Raw genomic sequence first — 25,557 nt, forward strand, 5'->3', positions numbered from 1 at the left:
AGTTCAGCCCTCGTCACTAAATATTACTTTACGTCTTTCACTACACCATCGAAGATTTGCTACGCGATGATGCGTTGCGAAAGGCAATTTTCATTGAGGTTCTCATGTTCATAGTACATATGTAAGTGAGTAGTTACTCATCATCGTAACTGGGAGCAAAGTTCGTCGCAATTTGTGCTGCGTTAATCGTTTAATCAATCGGCTGTTCGTATGTGCGACATCCCGCAAGTGATTGCGTATGATGACGAAACGTGCTCTTTCTTTTTGTCCACCTGAACTGTACAGCTGTCCACACTAACGCGTCGCTGTTATTCTGTTGAATCCACCAACTGTGGCTGTCGGCGTTTTTCTTATACTTCTACGAAGTTCGCAAACCCGAACTGATACTAGAACCAGTCTTTCTACAAGTCGAATATAGTTTTTGCGAGCTCATATTTATCAGGAGATCGCTGGTTTGGTTCCTGATAACGACTTTTTTTACGATGGAATGGTATGGAAGAGGCTTCCCCAGCATTGAAAGTGAATCTAACAAGCTCCTAATCAAAACGAGCAGTGATATTGATTCACAAGTCGCCGAAGTTAAATTTCACACTGTGTATTTGGCTTTATACCATTGTGTATTTGTTTAACGCATTACCGAGGTTACGGGTATAGTTCATAAGTGATAATGATAATGATTACATGCCAGAAAATCAAATGGCTCCAACCACTACGCGACTTAACATCTGAGGTCATCAGTCCCCTAGACTTAGAACTACTTAAAGTTAACTAACCTAAGGACATCACACACATCCATGCCCAAGCTGCGACCGTAGCAGCTGCGGGGGTCCGACCTGAAGCGCCTAGAACTCCTCGGTCAAAAAGGCCGGCCGTACATACCTGATATACACTGCAGTTTCGATCTCTGGTTTCCTATTTTAAGTGCCTAAATGCGCAAGCCAAAGATAATCGAATGGGAGTTACTCGATGCAAAAGCCGATGATGGAGAAATGTCAATGCCGTATAAGAGGAGGAGAAGTAACAGCAAACAGCCCTCATTACAAATCCTTCCTTAAGCCCCAAACGATAGCGCAATTTTGAGGCCGATTTATACGACGTGACATTGTAACATAATCAAGGGATATGACCGATTTGATAGTTATCAGTGCGGAAACTGACATCTCGAGTAGCGGCGGTTCTCTTATCAATGAGTACTGAGATGACTGGATTTTACTAACAACTGTCCCAATCTCTCGTTCGGGAGCACTTCATGAATAGCAAATTCTGGTTGAGGGAATAGTCTATACAACAGGGGCCTGACACACAAAATATCCGATCATGCGCTACGGATGTGGCCCTAAATGAGCATCTGACTGCCTGCATACATACAGTTCGTCCAATGATTACAGTTCAATGTAGACGAGTAAAAAACACCAAAGAGTAAAATAATTCTCTCAACTATGTAACATTCATTAAATGACTGGAAAAGCTTCACTGCACTGTGAAATGGTAAATTAATGACCACATAATATCATTTACACGTCCATCCTTCCAAAAAATAAAAGACCTTTCTTGAAACTAAACTTATTGAACATATTCTGAATGAAGATTTACACTCAATGTGGCTTGTGTAGACTGACTGTAATGTATATATTAAGATCATCTCAATGTTCAAAAATCTGACCTGGCACAATAAGGAATCAGAGCAGGTCCAAAAGAAAAAAAATATATGAAAAAATGCATTACAATATAACTAATGTCTTCTTCTTCGCTATCTCTCTCTCTCTCTCTCTCTCTCTCTCTCTATTCTCCGGATTCTCCGGATGCGTACGACCACAGACGTTTCCCCGTCAGGTTGACATTCTACGTGGGGGCCTGTGCTTGCATGAAACATTTTTCAAAAATTGTCATGCCCACTCGCTGCTTTAATTCTGTAACTTAGAAAACGCTTTTGCAACAACGCCTAGCATTATCACCTTGTAGGAGAAAATAGAAAGAGGCATGTACTGCCGATGCGATCGGGTCGTTACACTGTTTTTGACTGACGACGGGAGTAGCGGAGGCGGTATAAAATTCTCGACAACCAGCCTCTGTGCGTATACCAAACCTCTCAGCTGTGAGTTATGGAGTAAAGAGAAGCAACAGTTTTGGATTACAGTACAGCTGTTGGTTTCAATTATCATTATTCAAGGACACCCAAAGGGGTCTTGCTACGAAACCAAATGGCACCGAAAACAATTACTCTGCTGTCGGACCGTATGGCGGTTGACAGTCAAGTTGGTATACCACCGCCCTCTGGAGCGTCTCTACACACGTCTACGCTGGGCTTCGGGGCTCAGTACGAAGTGGCAGATTCGAGGGGCTTGCTGCTGTACAATGGTCAATGGTAGTTGGGGCAATGGGCGCCATGATCCCAGCCCCCTTTCGTCGAGCAGCTTATTAATGGTCCATGTGGTCACTGAAACACCAGTTGCACGTCGGATCGATGATAAGATGAATCCTGGGATCTAGTGCCTCTCTGATTATTGCTCTTCCTAACGTTCTGCTGTCTGTCTTGGTTGACACCGTCTTCGGCTATGTCTCACCCATTGCTGCCAACATCGTCGAACAGTGTCATTGCTTCTGTTCAAACGTCGAGCGATTCACTTATTTATCCAAACGGCCTGTTTGGGCCCAACTACACGTCCTCTCTCAAATGATGACGCCTACGTGTATTGTTCACGCACCTTTCTGCGAGGCATAGTTACTGTCCAACTGAGTACACGGAATGAAATTCAGAACGACTTTATGGCCTTAGCATAGAATCGTCCCCTCTTTAGTGTTTGCTATCATTTCCAGCTGTGCGGGTGGAATTGCACTACAAAGTCACACTATCACGCATCGTGCACCAAAGCTTCTTTTTTAAAAAGAAAAAAAAAAGATGTGGGGCATGTATTGCACGTAAATTCACTTGGTTCCCTAGTCAATTTCGTTCTACAGTTTCCATGAAACTCGAAGTTTATGAAGTAGTATCTTCTGTACCTATCGTACTCTGAAATAATTTTGCCGGTAAATTCAGTGATATATGCAGATACTGTTTGCGAAATCAGTTGCGAAGAGAGTTAGTAACACAGAGTTAATAAATGATAACCAGATTTTTTCATACGTCTCAGTGCTTATGACCCCATATTTTATGAACTATATTTCGTACATTAATATACCTTGGCAGGTACAGGCAGTGGTGTATGTGAGTAGTGCGTGAAAAATGTATAGCGAGTGGTGTTAGAAGTAACGAAGTAATAAATTAAAATGTCAGGCCTGGTGCGGCAGTTTTAGTGCATGAACAGCGAATGTGTAAAAAACGATAAACTTTTTTCCTTTCACCAATTTGTGGGGGCTTTCAGCGAGAAGAAATCTCGCAAAGACTTGGAATTATGTGAAAAGTTGGTTTCAACTCACGAAGTGCTCCCATTCTCAAATGGGGGGTTGAGTAAAGTCTGGTTATCTGACCATCTGAGCTACACTCAGTTTTTACCCCCACATTCATTCCGTTGAGAGGTACGTGGATCTTACACGCACACTGATTGTTCCCAAATAGTGAATTACTTTGAAATCGATCCAGTGTTTCAGGAAGAGATGTGCAACATGCAGACATATATCCATTTTTATAATACGTATGAATTAATGTTAACAGTGGCTTTTAATCGTTTTCGGTGATCACTGAAAAGACGTTTATTTATTTTTACTGTGCTAAATTCTTGAAATATCGACACTAAATTTATCTTTCAATTATGTCCATTTTCTCTACATCTTCCGAGTAATTATAATCGAATAAGAAGACTGCATGTGTATTTATTGGCTTCTGACTACACTACAATATTTATGATGCTTTAATTACATTTTGCAGTTCGACTCGCACCTTTTCTTCGTGGAGGGACTGGAGGCCGCCATCAGGAGCATGTCCCAGTTAACCTCGCAGCCTGTCTACTACTACCAGTTTTCGTTCGTCGGTCCTCTCAGCGCGTATCCTGGCGGCCCAGGTATTCAAATAAAATAATTAGAAATTTCTCTCACTTATTATCATATTTAGTAATGTAAGGTGATTCATCACAAGAAAGTAACTGCCATTCTGATAATTTTCCTAATACGTTCTGAGAATAATACCATGGAAAAGACAAAAAACACAAAAGTATTTTTCTTTTCGTATCGACTAATCTTCACTGACAACAATGCAGTTCTCGCAAGTTTAGACAGTTGCTTGAAATTTTCGGCGAAAGCTTCTTTTCCCAAAACGAATCCCTGTGGTTACATGTTTGAAATGCCCCTCAAAATGTGATGCAGACAACAGTGATCTGAAGTTTTGTTAGCGACTTCATAGAAGTGGTAGTAACTACAAAAAAAAATGGTTCAAATGGCTCTGAGCACTATGGGACTTAACATCTATGGATCTATGGTCATCAGTCCTATAGAACTTAGAACTATTTAAATCTAACATAAGGACATCACAGAACACCCAGTCGTCACGGGTAGTAACTACTTGGTAATTTATAGAAAAAGAAGGATCACAGGTGAAATTCCCATCAACCAATCTATTAATAGATATTTACGGATAATGCGGTTAAAAATGACGTTTCTGATACTCGATTCCTTCAACATCACTATTAACCGTAGGACGCCTAAGGGGGGGGGGGGGGTTCGTTGAACCCACAATTTTTTTAAGTCCCCTGAATTTGCCAATTACATTTTGCAGTTCGACTCGCACCTTTTCTTCGTGGAGGGACTGGACGCCGCCATAAGGAGCATGTCCCGGTTAACCTCACAGCCTGTCTACTACTACCAGTTTTCGTTCGTCGGTCCTCTCAGCGCGTATCCTGGCGTATACTACATATTCCCTTTGAGTTATTGTTTGTCGGCTATTTTATGAAATGTTAGTATCAATATACTTTATAGAAAATTCCTGCTTTGAAAGAAAAAATAAATAAACTTATTATGGGTCGAACAAAGACCCCCGCCCCCCCTCCCCCTTGGGCTTCCATGCTATAGAAAATTTCCCTTAGTAGGATTTCGTATTTCTCATCTCTACAACAATGCAAGTTAGTTCCTTGTTGGTTGGTATTCTTCATATTCACAACAATTTGTTTACTTTCAGAGGAAGTGATTTTTGATGTCAGTCAGCTGTTATTTAGCTTGTAAACTTGCAGTGAGTTAGTGCAGTTCGCTACCGTTCACACCCAGACTTAGAAATGACTAAAAGAATACGTGACTCGTCTTTAGAGAGAGTTCTGAATGAAATTTTAGATGAAGATTCTGACTCGGGGAGTGAAAGTGAATATGAGGATGGTGTTTTGGAGTATGATTCAGATCGGGAAAGTGATGTGGATGTTAAAGAAGATGAAGATAGCGCAGCTTCAGGCAGTGACCATCAGGATGTTATTGTGGCCAAGTCTGGAAGAAGGTAAGTAACTACACAGCCTAGAATTCCTCGGAGGTCTGTTGCTAATATAGTAAGCGAGCAGGCAGGAGTAACTCCAGCTCGTGTTTGCCATTCACCTGGAGAAGCCTTGAAGTTACTTCTTACGCCTGACATCATGGATGTTATAGTAAAACATTCAAATGAAGAGGCAGTTAGGCGAAATGTTACTTTGACTAATGAGAAAGAATTGTATGCCTTTATAGGAATCCTGATACTTATGGGGGCAAATAAGGACAATTCTGTCAGTGTACACGATCTTTGGTCAGACCTGATGGGTCGGCCAGTTTACAAGGGAATTACGGCAAGAGAACGTTTCAAGCAACTTAATTGCACTCATAAGGTTTGATGACAAGAGTACTCGCCAGCTAGGAAGGGAAGCAGACAGGTTCACAACAAACCGTGATGTTTTCAACAAAGTGAATGATAGGTTTCCACTATTGTATAAACCAGGGGTCCACCTCACCATTGATGAGATGCTCAGCTTGTTTAGAGGGCGCTGCCCCTTCAAAGTATTTATGAAGGATAAACCGGGCAAGTATGGAATCCTTATACGCATGATGTCCGATGCAGTTGACCGATACGTCTTGAACATGGAACCCTATGCAGGCAATGTTCAGAATTTGCCGAAAGAAGAACGGGGTTCAGCAGCAGTCGTCAAACGTCTGGTAGCACATGTGAAAAATACTGGTCGAAATATTATTACAGACCGATACTACACATCGGTGGATTTGGCGGAAGAGTTATACCAAGATTACAACGTTACTACAGCAGGAACTCTCCAGTCAAACAGGAAGCATATTCCAGACATAATGAAGGAAACGTCAAATCGAGAGCTATATTCATCAATGTTCTTGTTCACAGACCCATCAACAGGTAGGCCTCCAGTAACTTTGGTGTCCTACATAGCAAAAACGAAACCAAGAAAAAGCTTACTGATGTTGTCTACAATGCACCAAGATAAAGGCACTGTTGGAGGAGAGAAAAATAAAACCGAAATAAATGCATATTATAATTCCACTAAAGGTGGAATTGATACCATTGATCAAATGGCGCGTATGTACACCTGCAAGAGGGGAACAAAGAGATGGCCTCTATCTGTATTTTACTCTCTCATCGACATTTGCGCTATCAATGCAACCACCATATTCATCCAGCAACATCCAAGATGGAATGAAAAGAAACACAACAAACGGAAACTTTATGTTCTGCAAGCTGGGATGGAACTAGTGAAATTGCAGGTAAAAGAGAGAAGTGCCAATGCAAGAGGGTTATCTAACCAAATTGTTCAATCAATGGAGACTATTCTACAAAATAAAATCAAAGAAGTGACAACAGAAGCACGTCAGCCTCCTGCAGGGAAAGGTTGGTGCCATATTTGTGTAAGAGAAGCTAAAACAAAGAAGCAGAAGTACAACAATCTAAGTAAACCAAAACAGTATTGTGGACAGTGTCATAAACATGTGTGTAACACACATTCAGAAAAAATTGTGAAGTATGTCCCTTGCCTTGAAGTTGAGGACTCAGAGTAGTCTATTGTATATGAACACATCTGTATTTTGCATTGTAGTATGTCAATTTTTTATTCACTCAATCCAATATTTATAACAATTAACAACATTTATAAACCGATCCCTTAGTTAAAATACATAAACCATTTTGAAAGTTGTAATTTTTCGTCAGTAAACTTATTTAATACCTGTGGGCTCGCCGAACCATCCCCTTAGGCATCCAAGTTAGCAAAAACGCTTGGGCGTCCTGGGGTGAAAGGACTTTTTTCCATCAACTGTAACGCTTGGTCGACGTTAATCTGTCATTATGTTTGTTGGCGTTTGATTCAAACGAGGCTCATCAGCAACAATATTCAGACCATTCTGAGGTGTTTGAGCCAGCCACAGAAATATTTTTTCCTCAGGAATATGTTTCGCATGCTTCATCATCACTTCCTTCGTCTTCGCGACAGTTTTCCCATTCTGGAAAGATACATGGTGTTCATCAATTTTCCCAGTGAACTAAAAAACCACGCTTCACACTCATTGCAAGTACTCGCACATTCGACTGCCAGCAGCAAGCAACTCCAGCCCGGTATATTCAACGCTATCGGGTTTTCCGGATACATTTTTTGCATATTGTGGTAAAAATTTTGTAGCTCCACTATGGGAAGCTATTTTATGTGGTGATTTTTCGTGAGACAGCTTTAGGAATTTCATTTGTGTACCAACGTTGATCGATATGTTACGTTACCCAGCTAAAGGAGCTGTTTCATATTTACTACATTTCTCATGTACAAATAGAGTACTTAAAGACAGCAAATTGTAGCCAGACTGATAAAAGTAAATCGTTTCAGCGCAAAACTTTCACTCAATAAATTAATTTTGTTTACTGCAATCGCTGCAGGATTTTATTTAATAAACACCAAAACAACACTTAGTTGATACAAACTGTGTATTCTAACCATTGATGAATTTATGATAGTTCACAAAATCGGAGTTGTTCAAACCAAAACAACTAGTATCTTCCTATAAAAACAAAAATTTGTAAACAATATAATGTCGATTCCATTAAAGGTGGTAAAGGGTCATATCCCCGGGTGTTACTTATCATGACTTTGGGACAAAATGAACATGGCTTTCATGCAGTATCCGGCAGACCGTAGTATGTACAGGTGTATGTGGAATACCTGTAGCCATACCAAACAGGACCAGATATCTAACACCAATTATTCTCATTATCATCATTTATGGTGACTACCATCATCCACAACGGTCATTCAGTTCAAGCTAAAACATCACACGTCAGGTGCAGCGGAAAAATGATCAACAGCAGGAGTGCATAAAATTCTTGCATTCTGCAGAAATTTGTCCTTTGTATGCATTTGCATTAGATGTCTATATCAAGTTTAGAGTCCTGCAAATCGTAAAATGTGCTAGCAATTTTCATTGGACTTGAGCAAAGCACTCTTAACCCTCGTGAAAAAGTGCACACGTTTAGAAAAATGTTCCTTCTGGAAGTACTCCAGTGTATAGCTTGTTTTTCCATTTCACTCCCAAGATCTGCCAGTTCCGTATCTCTTTTGAACCTGGTGCTTGTAGCCCTTAGAGCAGTGGTTCCCAACCTGGGGTAATTACCCCCTGAGGAGTAAAATGAAATTTTCTGAGGAGTAAAAACTAAACGATTCGATACGGATTCAGTCACGAAACTAAGTTATTTTCAAAATATCATTACCATTATCACAATTTTATAAGACTCTAATTTTGATTTTATGAATCATCAGTAATTACTGTCTCTTAATTAGTAGCATTAATCAGTCAAGGTCACAGGTTCTTCACACTGCACATCCGCTAATACATATGTTCGGCTTTGTCACATACATTACTGACGATAAAAGTGGGGCAGAGCGGTTCTAGGTGCAACAGTCTGGAACCGCGCGACCGCTACGGTCGCAGGTTCGAATCCTACCTCGGGCATGGATGTGTGTGATGTCCTTAGGTTAGTTAGGTTTAAGTAATTGTAAGTTCTATGGGACTGATGACCTCAGAAGTTAAGTCCCATAATGGTCAGAGCCATTTTGATTTGATAAAAGTAGTTTGATGAACCCTCTGCCAGGCACTCAAGCGTAAATTGCAGAATAGTCATGTAGGTGTAGATTTAACAGATGAATAAGAAATTTAATTTTTCGGTAATTGCTTTTGAGTGGAGCTTCATTACAAATTTTAGTTTCCTATTTAGATGTGCCTAAAGAGAAGAGCATGAAGGCAAGTAAGAATGGATCTCACAGAAAAATATTGCACCAGATGTTCCACTAAAGCTATTCTAATGGTGCTGACATTTCTTTAACCTTGTCGAAAATTCAGCGACCATTGTGCATAGCGAACCGGACGGAGATCTCTCACTAGAGCAGTGGTTCCCAACCTTTCTTAGACCATTACCCCTGAGTGCATTCACACGTTTAGCTGTACCCCTGGCTACCCCCTGCCATCTGTTACCCTCCTCCCCCACATTATCACCAGCTTTAGCACCTGACTAAACTGTAGAACGAAACACTTTTCTTGGAACACTTTTATTTTTAAAATGATACCGTTCCACTCTCGTATAGTGCACGGGAAAAATGAACACAAATCTTTCCATGAGAGTTTTGATTTCTTTTATTTTACACTACTGCCTATTAAAATTCCTACACCACGAAGATGACGTGCTACAGACGCGAAATTTAACCAACAGGAAGAAGATGCTGTGATAAGCAAATGATTAGCTTTGCAGAGCATTCACACAAGGTTCGCGCCGATGGTGACACCTACAACGTGCTGACATGAGGAAAGTTTCCATCCGATTTCCCATACACAAACAGCAGTTGACCGGCGTCGGATGGTGAAACGTTGTTGTGATGCCTCGTGTAAGGAGGAGAAATGCGTACCATCACGTTTCCGACTTTGATAAAGGTCGGATTGTAGCCTATCGCGATTGCGGTTTATCGTATCGCGACATTGATGCTCGCGTTGGTTGAGATCCAATGACTGTTAGCAGAATATGGAATCGGTGGGTTCAAGAGGGTAATACGAAAAACCGTGCTGGATCCCAACGGCCTTGTATCACTAGCAGTCGAGATGACAGGCATCTTATCCGCATGGCTGTAACGGATCGTGTAGCCACGTCTCGATCCCTGAGTCAACAGATGGGGACGTTTGCAAAGCAGTAACCATCTGCACGAACAGTTCGACGACGTTTGCAGCAGCATAGACTATCAGCTCGGTGACCATGGCTACGGTTGGCCTTGATGCTCCATCACAGACAGGAGCACCTGCGATGGTATACTCAACGACGAACCTGGGTGCACGAATGGCAAAACGTCATTTCTTTGACGAATCCAGGTTGTGTTTAAAACATCATGATGGTCGCATCCGTGTTTGGCGACATCGCGGTGAACGCACATTGGAAGCGTGTATTCGTCACCACCATACTGGCGTATCACCCAGCGTGATGGGATGGGTTGCCATTGGTTACACATCTCGGTCACCTCTTGTTCGCATTGACGGCACATTGAACAGTGTACGTTACATTTCAGATGTGTTACGACCCGTGGCTCTACCCTTCATTTGATCCCTGCGAAACCCTACTTTTCAGCAGGATAGTGCACGACCGCATGTTGTAGGACCTGTACGGGCCTTTCTGGATACAGAAAATGTTCGACTGCTGCCGTGGCCAGCACATTCTCCAGATCTCTCACCAATTGAAAACATTTGGTCAATAGCCGGCCGGAGTGGCCGTGCGGTTCTGGGCGCTACAGTCTGGAACCGAGCGACCGCTGCGGTCGCAGGTTCGAATCCTGTCTCGGGCATGGATGTGTGTGATGTCCTTAGATTAGTTAGGTTTAATTAGTTCTAAGTTCTAGGCGACTGATGACCTCAGAAGTTGAGTCGCATAGTGCTCAGAGCCATTTGAGCCCATCTGGTCAATAGTGGCCGAGCAACTGGCTCGTCACAATACGCCAGTCACTACTCTTGATGAACTGTGGTATCGTGTTGAAGCTGCATGGGCAGCTGTACCTGTACACGCCATCCAAGTTCTGACTCAATGCCCAGGCGTATGAAGGCCGTCATTACGGCCAGAGGTGGTTGTTCTGGGTACTGATTTCTCAGGATCTATGCACCCAAACTGCGTGAAAATGTAATCACATGTCAGTTCTAGTATAATATATTTGTCCAATGAATACCGGTTTATCATCTGCATTTCTTCTTGGTGTAGCAACTTTAATGGCTAGTAGTGTATTAAGGTGGTCATTTCTCCAAATATATGTGGGTGTCAATAAAATACTGTAGCACTCGGAGGAAAAAGTTGGTGATTGGAGCTTGGTAAGTAGATCTCGCCTCAACGCAAAACGTCTTTATTTTAATGATTGCCACCCAGCGCGCGTGTCTTATCCGAGACACATTCTCCACTGTTTCTCCGTCAATCCTATCTGGTAAGGACCTCATTATCACATCAGTACTGTACCAGAGGAGGGACAAGGGTAGTGAGGACGGACTCTTTAGTTGATCTCTTGCGTCTTTTAAGGGTTTTAGCAATAAAACGCAGTCTTTGGTTCCCTTTTCGCAATACATCTTCTATGTGATCGTTCCAATTAAAGTTGTCGTAATTGTTATCCTTAGGTATTTAGTTATATTGACAGCCTTTAGATGTGTGGCATTTCTCGTGAAGCCGAAATTTAGCGGATTGCTTTTATTACTCATGGGGAAAACTTCATCATTTAGACAGATATCTTGTCTAATTCATTTTGCAATTTTTTCTGATAATCTGATGACTTTACAAGTTGACAAATGACAGCATCATCCGCCTACAATCTATGTGAGCTGCTCAGATTGGCTTCTAAACCGTTTATGTAGAGCAGGAACAGCTGAGGGCCTGTAACATTTCTTATGGGAACGCCAGATATTACTTCAGTTTTACTCGAAGATTTTCCGTCAGTTACCACGAACTGTGACCTTTTTGATGGGAATGTACGAATCTAGTCGCACAACAGAGACGGTATTCCACAGGCAACCAGTTCGATTAGAAGCTGCTTGTGAGGAACGGAACCGAAAGCCTTTTGGAAATCTAATGCTGAAATTTATCAGCTACCAGAATACTGTATTCTATATTGAGAACGAAAACAGCGATTCTTCAAGTAAAATAGTTTCCTTCATAGTATCGGGCATGCGTTCCGATAGAACTGTCTATCTTAAACCACGGGCGTAATTTTTACTTCCACCTTCTCAAGATTAAGAATCAGTATCATCAAGTGTGCTCCATTCCATCTCAGTTAGGCAAGTTTTTCGGCTCACATCAACTATTGCTAACTAAAGTAAATACGTTATTGTGGTATACTTACCCACTCCGATGGCTGAGATCGTGAAAGTATGGACTCTTTTGTAATTCGATCACCCTGACTATGAAATACAAATTGTCATTGTAACTGGGAAAACGAAGTAATCAGCTGTGAAAGCAACAGACAGTGTGCGAGTGCCTCATGCTAAATCCTTGATCTACTATAAAAGACGGATAATTATGCTGTTGTGGCACATTTTATAATGTTAACTGAATCTTCCGTCAGTTCTTGGTAGAACAATATTAGTGCTTTTCATTTGTTATAAACGCTTGATATCTTCATAATGTAGTACTGAACTAAACCTTCACATACTGTTGACAACAACTTGGCTATTGATGCGAGTCCTTGTGGTACATACCGACAATGTGCAGAGAGCGTGGTGTGTCCAGTTCATCATTCTGCCAGCAAGAACACGATCATAGCAGTATGGCGAGCAAGTACTAACCACGTTTTCCTAAGTAGTAGAAATTCTCAAATGACAATTTGGAACAATGAAACAAATTGAAGTTGATCTTGCGCAGCATAGATGTTGGGGATTGCTTCATTGTCCTCTACCAAACTTCAAAATATAGCCCAGCCAAGTGGTGCTCAAAACAGCCGTTTTCGTAACAGAATTGCGGAAGTTTTTAAGTTTTTCTTTATGATGTTTGGGGTGCTGAATCCAAAATCCATGTTTGCTGTTTTCTGGAGGTCGGACACATAAGTAAAAACGCGAAAACTTCAAAAGGATCGCAAATTTTTCATTTTTTCGCTTATGTCATCGGAAACTATGTGTTTCTCGAAGATGATCACTCTCAACAAAATTAAAGTAGGCAGAATTCACTACAAAAGTAACTACTCAGGTTTGATTTACTGAGGAGCGGATCGGTGCTAGAGCAACTGCAGACCGTTTTTCTTTTTTTTTTTTTTTGTCTTTCTGGGAAAACGTGGAAAACACCCGCTCCCAACCCTTAAAACTCGAAAAATGTACACGTTATTAACATAAACACTCAACAGCGCGAATGAAAATTAGAGAAACTACAAGAGACGTCTGCAACATTCAATTTTTGCAGGAGGAGGAACGGAACAAAGCGAAAATTACGAAAAGTACCTTCTGCACCCTACAAAGGGACGGTGCCTTCCACTGTCCATCTTTCATCGGCGGTGTACTTTCTGTGTAAGTAAAAAAAAAAAAAAAAAAAATTTGAGGCGAGCGCTAGGAAGAAATGCAGGAAAAAGAATAAGGTTTTACGTTCCGTCGATAACAAGGTCAAGACGAAGCACAAACTCGGATTCTTTTTATTTATTTATTTTTAAAGAATGAGTACGTTTGGCCGTATCGTTTCAAAGGAGCCATCCCGGAATTTGCCTTGGGGGATTTACGGAAATGTTGAAGCACTGGATGGCCGGACGCGGATTTGAACCATCTACCTTGCTAGCCCCTGCGCCACCTCGCTCGGTTATGGACAAAACTAAGTAGAAGAAGCGACATATCGATAGGACAGGTATTAAGACTAGCGGACATTACTGGGATGGTACTAGAGGGAGCCGCTGAGGTCACAAACTGTGGGGGAAGACAAAGATTACGACATATACAGCAAAAAAAGAAGAACGTCGGATACTTTACTCTGAAATGGAGAGTTTGGGGCTGAAGAGGAAATCGTGGTGGGCAGCATTAAAGTTATTAGACACGGCCCTCCACTCTCCTGATGCGAGCGAGACTACACAAAACGTAGCGCTAGTAAGTCAGCCACGGTTTAGTTCCATACCGGTAAATATTTGTACCGTGTGACTCGTGTCTTCTACAGCAACCAAGTTGCGTACCTATGAAATATTGTCCCAGTTGTGCTACTGGATTCGTGATTTCCTGTCAGAGAGGTCACGGTTCGTAATAACTGACGGAAAGTCATCGAGTAAAACAGAAGTCATATCTGGCGATCCGCAAGGAAGCGTTACGGGACCACTGCTGTTCTAACCTATACAAATGATTTAGAACACAATCTGAGCGGCCCTGTAAGATTAACTGCAAAAGATGGTGTCACTTACCGTCTAGCGAAGCCGTCAGAAGTTCAAAACCTGTTGAAAAATCATTGAGATAACATGTCCGTACGGTTTGAAAAGTGGGAATTGACCCTAAATAATGAAAAGTGTAAGGTCATTCTCACGAGTATTAAAACGAATCTGTAAATTTCGATTACACGACAAATCCCACAAATCTAAGTACTGTTACTTTAACTAAATGCCTATACATAAAAATTGGGAACAATTTAAACTGGAACGATTGCATTGAAAATGTTGTGGATAAGGTGAACCAAAGACTGGGTTTCATTGGCAGCATCCTTAGAAGATGCACAAATACACTAATGAGACTGCCCTCACTACGCCAGTCCGTTGTCTGCCAGGGTATCGCTGTGCAACATGGCGGCCTCTGCAGGTTGGATTGACGAAGGACATCGAAAAATTTCAAAGAAGTGCAACTCGTTTTGTATTATCGCTAAATAAAGGAGAGAGGGTCAGGAATTTGATACTCGAATTAGGGCGGCAATACTTAAAACAAAAGCGTTTTCGTTCTCACAGATTATTTCGTGATACTTTGATCGCCAAATTTCTCCTCAGAATTGATTACTTGACACCCACTTCTAGAGGGACAAATGATCATCGTAATGAAATAAGAGAAATCGGAGCTCGCACGAAATGATTTATGTGTTATTTTTCCCGCGCACTTACCGAGTTTGGAACGGCAGAGGGTGTGCGTGATACAAAGGTATGAACTACAGAGTGATTATGCGCACGGTGTAGGACTCCTCCCACGTCTATCTCTGAAGCGACTAGCATGTTGGCATTAATAAATCCAAATGCTGAGTCGTGGAACGAGTCAAGAGTTCGTTCGCTCATTTGATGTGTTAGCGGAGGAAAGTGAGAAGCTGTACTCCTTTGTAAACTTGGTAATAATGTTGTTCGCTCTATAGATTTAGAGCTAAAACACATAGGATCATGAACTATGAAATTATATGTAAATAATTGCAAATATTCACTAACAAAAAATGAGAAAGCGTACTGATTGCTTCCTTATTGAACAAAAATATGACGTGAGCCCCCAACAGATGATGAGGATCTTTGTAAGAGACTCTAATTTCCAGCGTAGCGATGAAAACAAGAAAGTTACTTGGAACTAGTGTCAAGCTGCTTTTGGGATGTAATGTCAACAAGGAAAAATTAGTCATCGGACTAATAAGCACTGTTTATATATCTTACGACTACCAACGCGCTTTAAAAACCCATGTAAAAAGGCAGGAATGCTATTGTGCTAATAGATTGCACTAGCATACCAATTAAAAACCAAAATATATATGGTGACGAATAAGTCTACGGTAAAGGAAATGCTAGCTTGAACGATCGAGCTTCTTAGAAACCAAGAGCGTGGCACTACCGTCAGTATAAATATCACGACTCAGTTAATAATTCAAGAATATTGGGAAATTTTGATAAATACAGTATTACAGCCGGTACCACTGCAAATGCACTGTTTATTTAATCAGCGGATTATAGAATAAGGAAAATGATTGCAAGCTATAACAGTCCTTAAACATCATAACAGTCACCCAGCAGTGCAAACAGAAATAAGGTGAATAGCAGAGAGAGTAATTTCGGTCATTTTTCCGTGTATTTGTCTGTACAATGTGCTAAACACGTTCTCGACGAAAACTTCAATATTCCGAAAGCGGGGGGCATGGTGGCGTCGAGGATTAGCAGCAGATGAATCCCGTGAACATAACGTGTGAACAGAGGCCCAGGTGAGAGTGTTCTCAATTACATGAAATTTACGAGAATTTCATTATTAAACATGTTCATTGCTTCATACTCAAATAACCACTATAATTATTTTAAGTAAATCTTAATTACATAATTAATGACAATGTACATATTTATACTGTTTCACAGTATTATTGTTGATCTAAGCAAGATATACTGTATCTAATGACAAGGTGACCCAAGAATACCAACAATGGACAAAAACTACTATGACCTCACTGGATTAGATCCAATGGCCTATGGGGTAACTGCGGTGGCACTTATCACCAGATGATATACAGACATAATTACATTGCTTTCGTCGTCCCAAACCATTAGCTTACTTCGAAAATTTCCTCACGGAATTTATCAGTATAAGCCATCGATAATTGTCATTTTTAAGAAAGGAAATTTGTTTTATAGAAGTAGATCTCAAAAATTAAAATACTTTTCACTACGTGCTTAATTAGTCATACAACTCGAGCAAAATATATCTACCTGGATATTTTCATTCTTTTTCTTTCCTTTAGGAGCAGCACATGCTGATGATGTGCACTACATGTTCACATCGCCCATGGCTCTGGATCCTGATACGGATGGAGGTATTATCAGAGCTCAGATGATAGAAATGTGGGCTAATTTTGCCAAATATGAGTAAGTAATTTTCTTTTAATTTTCAATTATTATTTCGTTCTGAAAGTACCTCTAAGTTCATGTGTCGAGATCCAAATCACTATTTCTTAGATAGTTTCATTGTGTGTAATGTTTAAAAGATTCATGGAGTGTTGGTGATAAACTACGAGTGGCCTTTAATTCTGAGCACCCACAAAGAATGTTGTCAAATCTGTGCGTTTAGTCAGTCTCGCGATAACACATTCCAAACGTGTAGTAAAGAGAACTGCAGATTGCAAGGTTCGTTAGTAATAAGGAGCCATTAGCTGAATTGGTCGTTATCAAGTTCATAGCCGTCAGGTGGAATCAACAACAGTCTCAAGAGTCCGAAATTCTGTCCTTACCATAAATGTCAACCGTGAAACAATTGGTATTCAGTATGAGGGGGCACATGGAAAGTGAGAGTACAAATCACAGAAAATACTGATTAATTACGGTACTGCACTGGCAGAAAAAGCGCAATAATCTGAAGTACAATATCACTTTACTGACAAGTGAGATGACAGCTATTTTATATTGTAGGAGTATATGACAACAAATTCAGACGAAATGAAACACACGTGACACACTAAAGACTGCCAAACAATCGCATCAGTATCCAGTGTACCACTCTGTGGTTGTAACGCAGGACGGTATTCACGCATTCAAACGCTCGTAAAGATGTCGAACGGCATCCTGCGATAGATTGTCCCATGCTTCTTGGCCTGTTGTTGCAATTCGGTAATGGTTCGTAAGTTCCCGTTACATCATGTCCCATTCGTGTTCAACTGGCTAGAGACCTGGTGATCTTGCTGCCCAGGGCAGTTGCTGCACTTCACGAAGCGCGTGACAGCGGCCACGTATGGACGTGGATTGTCCTCCTGGAAAATCACACCACCTTCCTGCCGAATAAATGGCAGCTTCATGTGGATAGCAGCCTATACGGTGTATTGTGCTCTAGATACGTTACTCTGCACATACATCAAGTATCACTACGAGCTATAACTGTTGGGCCGCCCACACCATGATGCGTGGTATGGGTTTGTGCGTTGTGGGCGAATACACTCTGGAATAGATAGCTCAACAGACCTACACTATACACTCGCATACGGACAGAACCTGTTCTCATCACTGAAGAGAACAAAGTGCCATTCCATTCTCCAGCCAACTCTTTCACGACACTTGATGATGTCGCGCTATCAGTGGACGTCTGGCCAGAGTCACACGTGATCCTAATCCTGGTGCTAGCAGATGCTTCACGATGGTCCCTGATGACACAGTAGGTGCTACATATGCCCAGATTTCGTCGCTGGATGATGTTCGGTCGGCCACCGCATGCTGGGTGCAATGCGTCGATCTTTACGTGAGTCTGTACAACTCGAAAGTCTAGAACATGATTTGCAGGTGTGGGGAGTTTCTAGAAACCACTGTTGAAAGCAGCGATGCATCACCGATATGTTGGGCCCAACATGTGCAAAAATCCGGCGATACGTCCATCCAGCTTCCAGTGAGCCCACAACGCTACCCAGCTCAGACGATTGAAGCTGTTCCACAGAAGCACGTCCTCGCCAGTGGGGCATGGTTGTACCCTACTGTTGTACTGTTCACTTCTAAACTCAGCACAGCTGCTGCCTGCAAAGTAAAAACAGAGGGTCAGGGGACAGCTCACTTGATCGCCGATGACCGAGACAAAAGAATCACTGAACTAAAACCCCTCACTATGCACATATTATACCCGGGTGCAGCTTAGCGCAGTCCTTGGAGGCTACCTGCGTCCCAGAGTTCACTACTATCGATTCGCCTTCACTATCCATATCAACTAACACTCAACATATAATCTGTCGCTAATCACTTCGACATAGAATGGACGCTCAGCTATAAAATCATTTAACAGTCTGCTGTCAAGTGTGCTCTGGTTTCAAACCTTGTAGGACATTAAAACTGACGGACGAGGACTCGAAGCTGCGACGTCTGCCTTTCGCGAGCGAGTGTGTGTATTACTGACTAAGCTACACAAGTAAGACTCGAGTCGTGACTCGTGAGACATGCTTCGATGGTCCAGTCAGTATTGCACTTGCTACCGAAAGGCAAAGGTCACAGATTGAAATTTCGGTTCAACACACAGAAACTTTCACATCATTTAAATGTGTGTCACACGGACAGGTAGTACGAAAATTTAAACTCTTTTTTATGGAGTAACAACCATAATCATCCTTGCCATTACTTAGTTTGAATATTAACTTTGCCAATTTTTACTGGAAAAGAAAACAAAAATGACTGTGTTTGTAGCCTACAGTTTCTGTACGCTGGGCTTCGCGTGTCTATAAACCGCTTTTGTAAACGTCTCTACGGCAACGCCTGTTCATAACTTTAAACACGGCTATTGTTTTCGCATAAAGCCGTCTGTGCTTCTCAGTTCAAAGCTGTCAAAAGAGTTGCCACGTGTCAGGAATTTCCTTAAGTTTAGTCGACTGTAGGAGCATGTTAGGCGCAAAGAATAAACATATTAAATTTCATGCATGAGGCGGAATTTTTTCACGGATCTCACTGTTTATGTCACCGCATCTCTTCAGTTATATGTATTTGGTAGGTACAGTCAGCAGCTTGCGTGGATATTGTGTGAGAAATATGTTAAAAGTCATGAGGCAGCGTTAAACACAACTCATCGTTTATCACCCGAACTATGATAGGTAGATGGTCTTACCCCCACAGCAATTGTTGCCTAACATTAAGAGACATCTGTACAAGTTTGGTTCAGATGGCTCCAGTGGATTAGGAGGAGAGGTGGAACGTACATACACGCATGCGAAACTCGTACATACGCCCAATTTTAAAATATGTATGATTGTCAATGCTTGCAGCCTTATACCCTCAGCAGCTGCTGCGTGAATTATGCTTTATAGTTTTTCATATAGATAGGAAAAATTTCATCTTTGACAACGGAAGACTCAACCACATATTTGTAAATGAGTATATAATTTAAATGAGCTGCCAAGAATTACTGCTGATGTCCTAATAAGATAAGTATAATTAAAAAATTTTCTTTATATTACAGACCACTGATAATGCCTACCACAAAGAGGCGAAACATATTTGGTAGAAACAGATACAACACTCAGCTGCAAAAAAGCAAGTTTCCTTTTCTATACGATAAACGATAATATGTGCATGTAGTTCCTACTTCAAGGGAGTGATAAAACAATTGATTACTAAATTGCGCTGCAATGTCAGTATGAATCTCTGTTGGTATCAACTGCGATATCCTCAAGAATAAGATAACTTCATTACTCTGTACACAACAAATATTATTCAGGTCATTTCGTACCACATCCTGCCACGTCGACTTACAAAGCTAAACAAACAGCCTAGTGCTAATATGTCCAAAAATAAAGTCAACAACTACTTCGAATGCTGTCGTCAACAAGATGCCGAGGACGGCAAACTAAGAACCGTATTCGTTGACTTTGAAACTCTCCCTTGGCTGTCTTTTTTGTTTCTGTTTTTGTTTACAGTTATTTAAATTTCTCACGCAGGGTAGGACACGGAGCGGACAAAAACCGCTCTTCAACTAAACGTTACATGTACTTACGAGATGGTTGAAACACATAAAAAAGATGACAAGAATAGATGATTTTTGTAAGAAAACACGTTAGTGAACAATTTTTAAGACTGAAACTTCCTAGCAGATTAAAACTATGTGCCGTGCCGAGACTCGAACTCGGGACTTTGCCTTTCGCGGAAAGTGCTCTACCAACTGCAAGAAGTAAAGCTGTGAGGGCGGGGCGTGAGTCGTGCTTGTGTAGCTTTGTTGGTAGAGCACTTGCCGACGAAAGGGAAAGGTCCCGAGTTCGACTCTCGGTCCGCGACACAGTTTTAATCTGCCAGAAAGTTTCATATCAGCGTACACTCCACTGCAGAGTGAAAATCTCGTTCTGGAATGTTTAAGACTTTAGCGTGGAAACGGATGATAATCGAAGTTGTTGTTGTTGTTGTGGTTTTCAGTCCTGAGACTGGATTGATGCAACTCTCCATGCTACTGTATCCTGTGAAAGCTTCTTCATCTCCCAGTACCTACTGCAACCTACGTCCTTGTGAACCTGCTTAGTGTATTCATCTCCTGCTCTCCCTCTACGATTTTTACCCTCCACGCTGCCCTCTAATACTAAATTGGTGATCCATTGATGCCTTAGAACATGTCCTACCAATCCCAGTTCTTCTTCTAGTCAAGTTGTGCCACAAACTCCTCTTCTCCCCAATTCTGTTCAATACCTCCTCATTAGTTATGTGATCTACCTATCTAATCTTCAGCAATCTTCTGTAGCACCACATTTCGAAAACTCCTATTCTCTTCTTGTCCAAACTATTTATCGTCCATGTTTCACTTCCATACATGGCTACACTCCATACAAATACTTTCAGAAAAGACTTCCTGACACTTAAATCTATACTCGGTGTTGACAAATTTCTCTTCTTCAGAAACGCTTTCCTTGCCATTGCCAGTCTACATTTTATATCCTCTCTACTTCCACCATCATCAGTTATTTTGCTCCTCAAATAGCAAACCTCCTTTACTACTTTAAGTGTCTCATATCCTAATCTAATTCCCTCAGCATCACCCGACTTAATTCGACTACATTCCATTATCCTCGTTTTGCTTTTGTTGTTGTTCATCTTATATCCTCCTTTCAAGACACTGTACATTCCGTTCAACTGCTCTTCGAAGTTCTTTGCTGTCTCTGACAGAATTACAATGCCATAGGCGAACGTCAAAGTTTTTATTTCTTCTCCATGGATTTTAATACGTACTCCGAACATTTCTTTTGTTTCCTTTAGTGCTTGCTCAATATACAGATTGAATAACATCGTGGAGAGGCTACAAGCCTGTCTCACTCCCTTCCCAACCATTGCTTCCCTTTCATGTCCCTCGACTCTTATATCTGCCATCTGATTTCTGTATAAATTGTAAATAGCCTTTCGCTCGCTGTATTTTACCCCTGCCACCTTTAGAATTTGGAAGAGAGTATTCCAGTCAACATTGTCAAAGGCTTTCTCTAAATCTACAAATGCTAGAGACGTAGTATTTGTAGAAAACACATATCTGGAAAATATGGATAGTTCTGTTAACTTGTTTGACGATTTTATGTCACTTAAAATAGAGTCACTGATGAATGTGGATGATTCAGTGGTGTAATGGTGATGCTGCTGATGCATGAAAACAACTATCATGATGAAGGTGCAATGATGAGTATGATTATGCGGCCCTGTAAAACTGCAGGTGGTGACTAAAAGTCATCCAATTTGAGGAAGAGGCAAGGGTAAAGTGGAAGGATGGTGTGAGGGTAGACGCTGTGATAAGAAATGATAGGAGAGATATATCACGGGACGGATTTCATTGTCGAGGAGGGGGAATTGGTTGAAATTCCGGCAGTAGAAGATGGATAAGGCATGGAAGTGCATGAAAGTTGAAATAAGGATGAAGTGGTGTAGCAGGCCATCAGGTTTAGTGATTGGCTTGTACGCAGAGACGTTATTTAAAGGCAGCGGTCTGGCAGTGACTGACTTGAGGAATCCTGCAGGCGATTTCAGTCTTGTCACCACTGTGCGTCCTGCGGCTGCCGGATCTTGTGGCGTCTGTAATGCGTACCGCATTTGAACGCGAGCGGGGCGCGACACTGAATACACGGGTAACCTACAGTACATACTACTTTATGCAAATATGATGTCATTTTGACGTCACACGTGCTTATCGAAGACCACAAGAAATGCTACCGACTTTCTTTAAAATTCGTTGTTCAGTGCTTGGGATATTAGGTTTCGTAATTTCGTATCACAACTTGCGTGCTCTGGAAGTATGGTATTTCAAGGCAATGTCACACTGAAGATCTATTGAAAGACGTCAGTCTTGGTACGAACTGTTACACTCACATGTCACAAAATGACGTACCTATGAATGTAAGTCATGGTTTCCCGCACCATGAACCACGATTAAACAGTTAACACAACGCTATACCATTCATCAGCAGTATTTGATTCCTGGCCACAACACCATTCCCATCACAACCGTTTTTTTTTTTTTTTTTTTTGTGGTGTTGACGACAGTTTATGCTTGGAACGTTAATCTCCTAGTCCAGATGCTGTTAGTCTGCGACGAATGGTGCGAGGTGAGACAGAATATTGCAGGGAGTCAATGATTTGTTCTCGGATTTAAAGTACACTGGGGAAGGGGTTAGAATGAGCTTGGTGCTCAATATGGTGATCCTCTCTTTTCATGGTGAGACTTGGAGACCGATAACTTGACCATCAGTATGCCTGCCTTCACATTCGCAAGCAGTCGAACATCAGGGCACTGTCACATCCGAATGCACGACAAATATGGGTATTGGAGAAGTGACCCGCCGATCAAATGGAGACCCACAGTAAGGTTTCTTTCAAAGTCTGCCAGCTGCTGATAATGCTGTGTCCTTGTCAGTGATCACTCAGCATCTAACGTCTTTCACGCCCCTTCTGCCGTATCCCACTTCTTTTCGTCTTAGCGTTTCTAAAAGCTTCTGGGACTTCTTTTTTAAGCTAATAGAAGTGTTCTCCTCCTGTAATATATGATGTGTACAAAGTGCGATTTCTCTCTCTCTCACTCAGTTCTGAGCTCCCACTCTCAATAATTTACAGATTCAACATGAGACACGCCACTGAGCATAAATACTCGCTTGTTGATCATCTGGTAAAGCAAACTACCAAAAGAAAACAGAATTAAAAGAAAACCATGTCTCAGACATCTATAAACTGTATAAAACACAGTTTACGAGCTAGTTCTTTTAGGACGCGTGCCGCGCAGGATTAGCTGAGCGGTCTCAGGCGCTAATGTCATGGACTGTGCCGCTGGTCCCGGCGGAGGTTCGAGTCCTCCCTGGGGCATGGGTATGTGTGTGTTTGGCCTTAGGATAATTTAGGTTAAGTAGTGTGTAAGCTTAGGGACTGATGACCTTAGCAGTTAAGTCCCATAAGATTTCACACACATTTGAACATTTTAGAACACGTGTTTTCCAAAGAAACGTCTTCAGGTAAAGTACAACAAATTATTCCATTGGCGACATCTTCTCGGTAAATCTTAATGTTTCGGTGTTTCTAAAGTGCATTTATTCATGGTACGTAAGATAAATGAACTTTTGCTTTAATTTGTCTGCTAGAAAGGCTACCCACTCTTTCTAATTACAGGCCAAGTCATAAAACTCGTTTTCAGACTTTTTTTGTTGAGACGCGTTAATGAACAGTTTTGAAGATACACAACACACTTTACTGGATTGAATGCTGACTGGCTTCATCATTTTTTTAAAGTCGTCTCACTTTCGGGGTTGATGAATGGGTTTTAGGAAAAATACTTAGTACAACTTTTTCAGTAAGCTTCGGAATTAAATTTTGTCATCACATTAATCTCTCACTCATGCACAGCCCAGTTCACAAGAAAGGAAAGCTTTACACATTTAAACACGATGTATTAGCCGACCACAATATTATTGGATTTGGAAGTGAGTGCACTTCGGACTGCTTATCGCGAGTTTTAATCGTGATATTTCACGAGGACATGCTGAACAACTGGAAAATTGTCCTGAAATCATTCACAATGCGGGGTATTTTCCTTTGTCACGACTGTACTTGTGCACTGTAATGTCACCACGTGTTTCCAGTAACGGCCACGAGAGGTCAATGCAATAATAGCGCGGTCACTTAGCAACTATGAGATGAACGCACCCTGCAGTAAAGAATAAAAGGTAACCTCCTCCAGTTGAAGTGAATGTTATTGTTTTGGACGTCACGTTCGCCTCGCGGGTTCTGAACCAAACGATCGCGAAAATCAACAGACAGCTCTTTACGTTTTCGATACAGCGTGTAACGTCAGAATAACATCACGTTTACACGAAGCCTTGTGAACGTTAGGTTACTCTTGCCTCGATCTCCACACCGGCGTTATTGTCGGGCGTATAGGCTATAGTGTAGTGACATCCTCATAATAAAGAAACTTCATGTAAATTTTGCCAGCCGCCTTCGTTATCTTAAATTCAAGTAATGCGAAGAGTATTTGCTGTTAGCACATCACTAAATTAACAATCGTAACGTAATGCTGTAATTAATGTCGTTTCAGCAATCCAACGCCGGAACAGACTTCGCTGCTGACGGAGACGTGGAAGGAGTACGACGAATCTACCCCATACTACCTGGAGATAACGAGACCTCTTCGCCTTAAAACAAGCTTGTTTGAGCCGTACATGAACTTCTGGCTGAACCTGCTACCGTCGTAAACACACATCAGATTTAAGCGTTGTGTGAATGTAACAATTCAGTACGAGTTGTTGGTACGTTCAGTGTCATTCTTTTAACTGGAGTTATAAAATTTAACACAACTGTGACATTAAAAAATTTATACCACGTAACAAACGCACCATTTTGATTGTAAGACTGGATATTGTCTTTCTCTCTAAGCAAACTTGACAATAAATAATTAATGATAATTTGTGACACTCTTTTCGCTTCTTCTTTCTATAAGTACGTCACAGAAATCAAGTAGCAGGGATCTCAAACGCTTCCTGCTAGTGATACATGCAAGCTCATTTTAACAAATATTTTTGGATGTTGAGGATTTCACTTGGACATTTATCTGTATGTACGTAAGTTTCCAAGTTTTCCAACGAACATACCGATTTGAAGCACGAAATTTACATAGAAATCGGCATTGACATTTTAGAGAAACAAAACGAATAAAAAACACATGACATTCAGAAACTACCGGTTATTCGGCATTTCCTCTTATGAACATCTAGGAGCTGTAGTGGGTAGAGAGTATAAAATATTT

The 25,557-nt window shown here is 41.3% G+C and overlaps 1 protein-coding gene across 1 annotated transcript in view; it reads left to right on the top strand.

Annotated features, from left to right (window-relative positions):
* Positions 1-25,006, top strand: part of LOC124775775 (carboxylesterase 5A-like) — a 108,356-nt gene extending 83,350 nt beyond the window's left edge. The window contains exons 6-8 of the mRNA XM_047250605.1: positions 3,866-3,998; positions 5,233-5,413; positions 24,850-25,006. Coding sequence (XP_047106561.1) covers positions 3,866-3,998; positions 5,233-5,413; positions 24,850-25,006 — 471 coding nt within the window. The remainder of the gene's footprint in view (positions 1-3,865; positions 3,999-5,232; positions 5,414-24,849) is intronic.
* The last annotated feature ends 551 nt before the right edge of the window (positions 25,007-25,557 follow it).

Source organism: Schistocerca piceifrons, chromosome 2 (assembly GCF_021461385.2).
Source record: "Schistocerca piceifrons isolate TAMUIC-IGC-003096 chromosome 2, iqSchPice1.1, whole genome shotgun sequence".
Classification (NCBI taxonomy): domain Eukaryota; kingdom Metazoa; phylum Arthropoda; class Insecta; order Orthoptera; family Acrididae; genus Schistocerca; species Schistocerca piceifrons.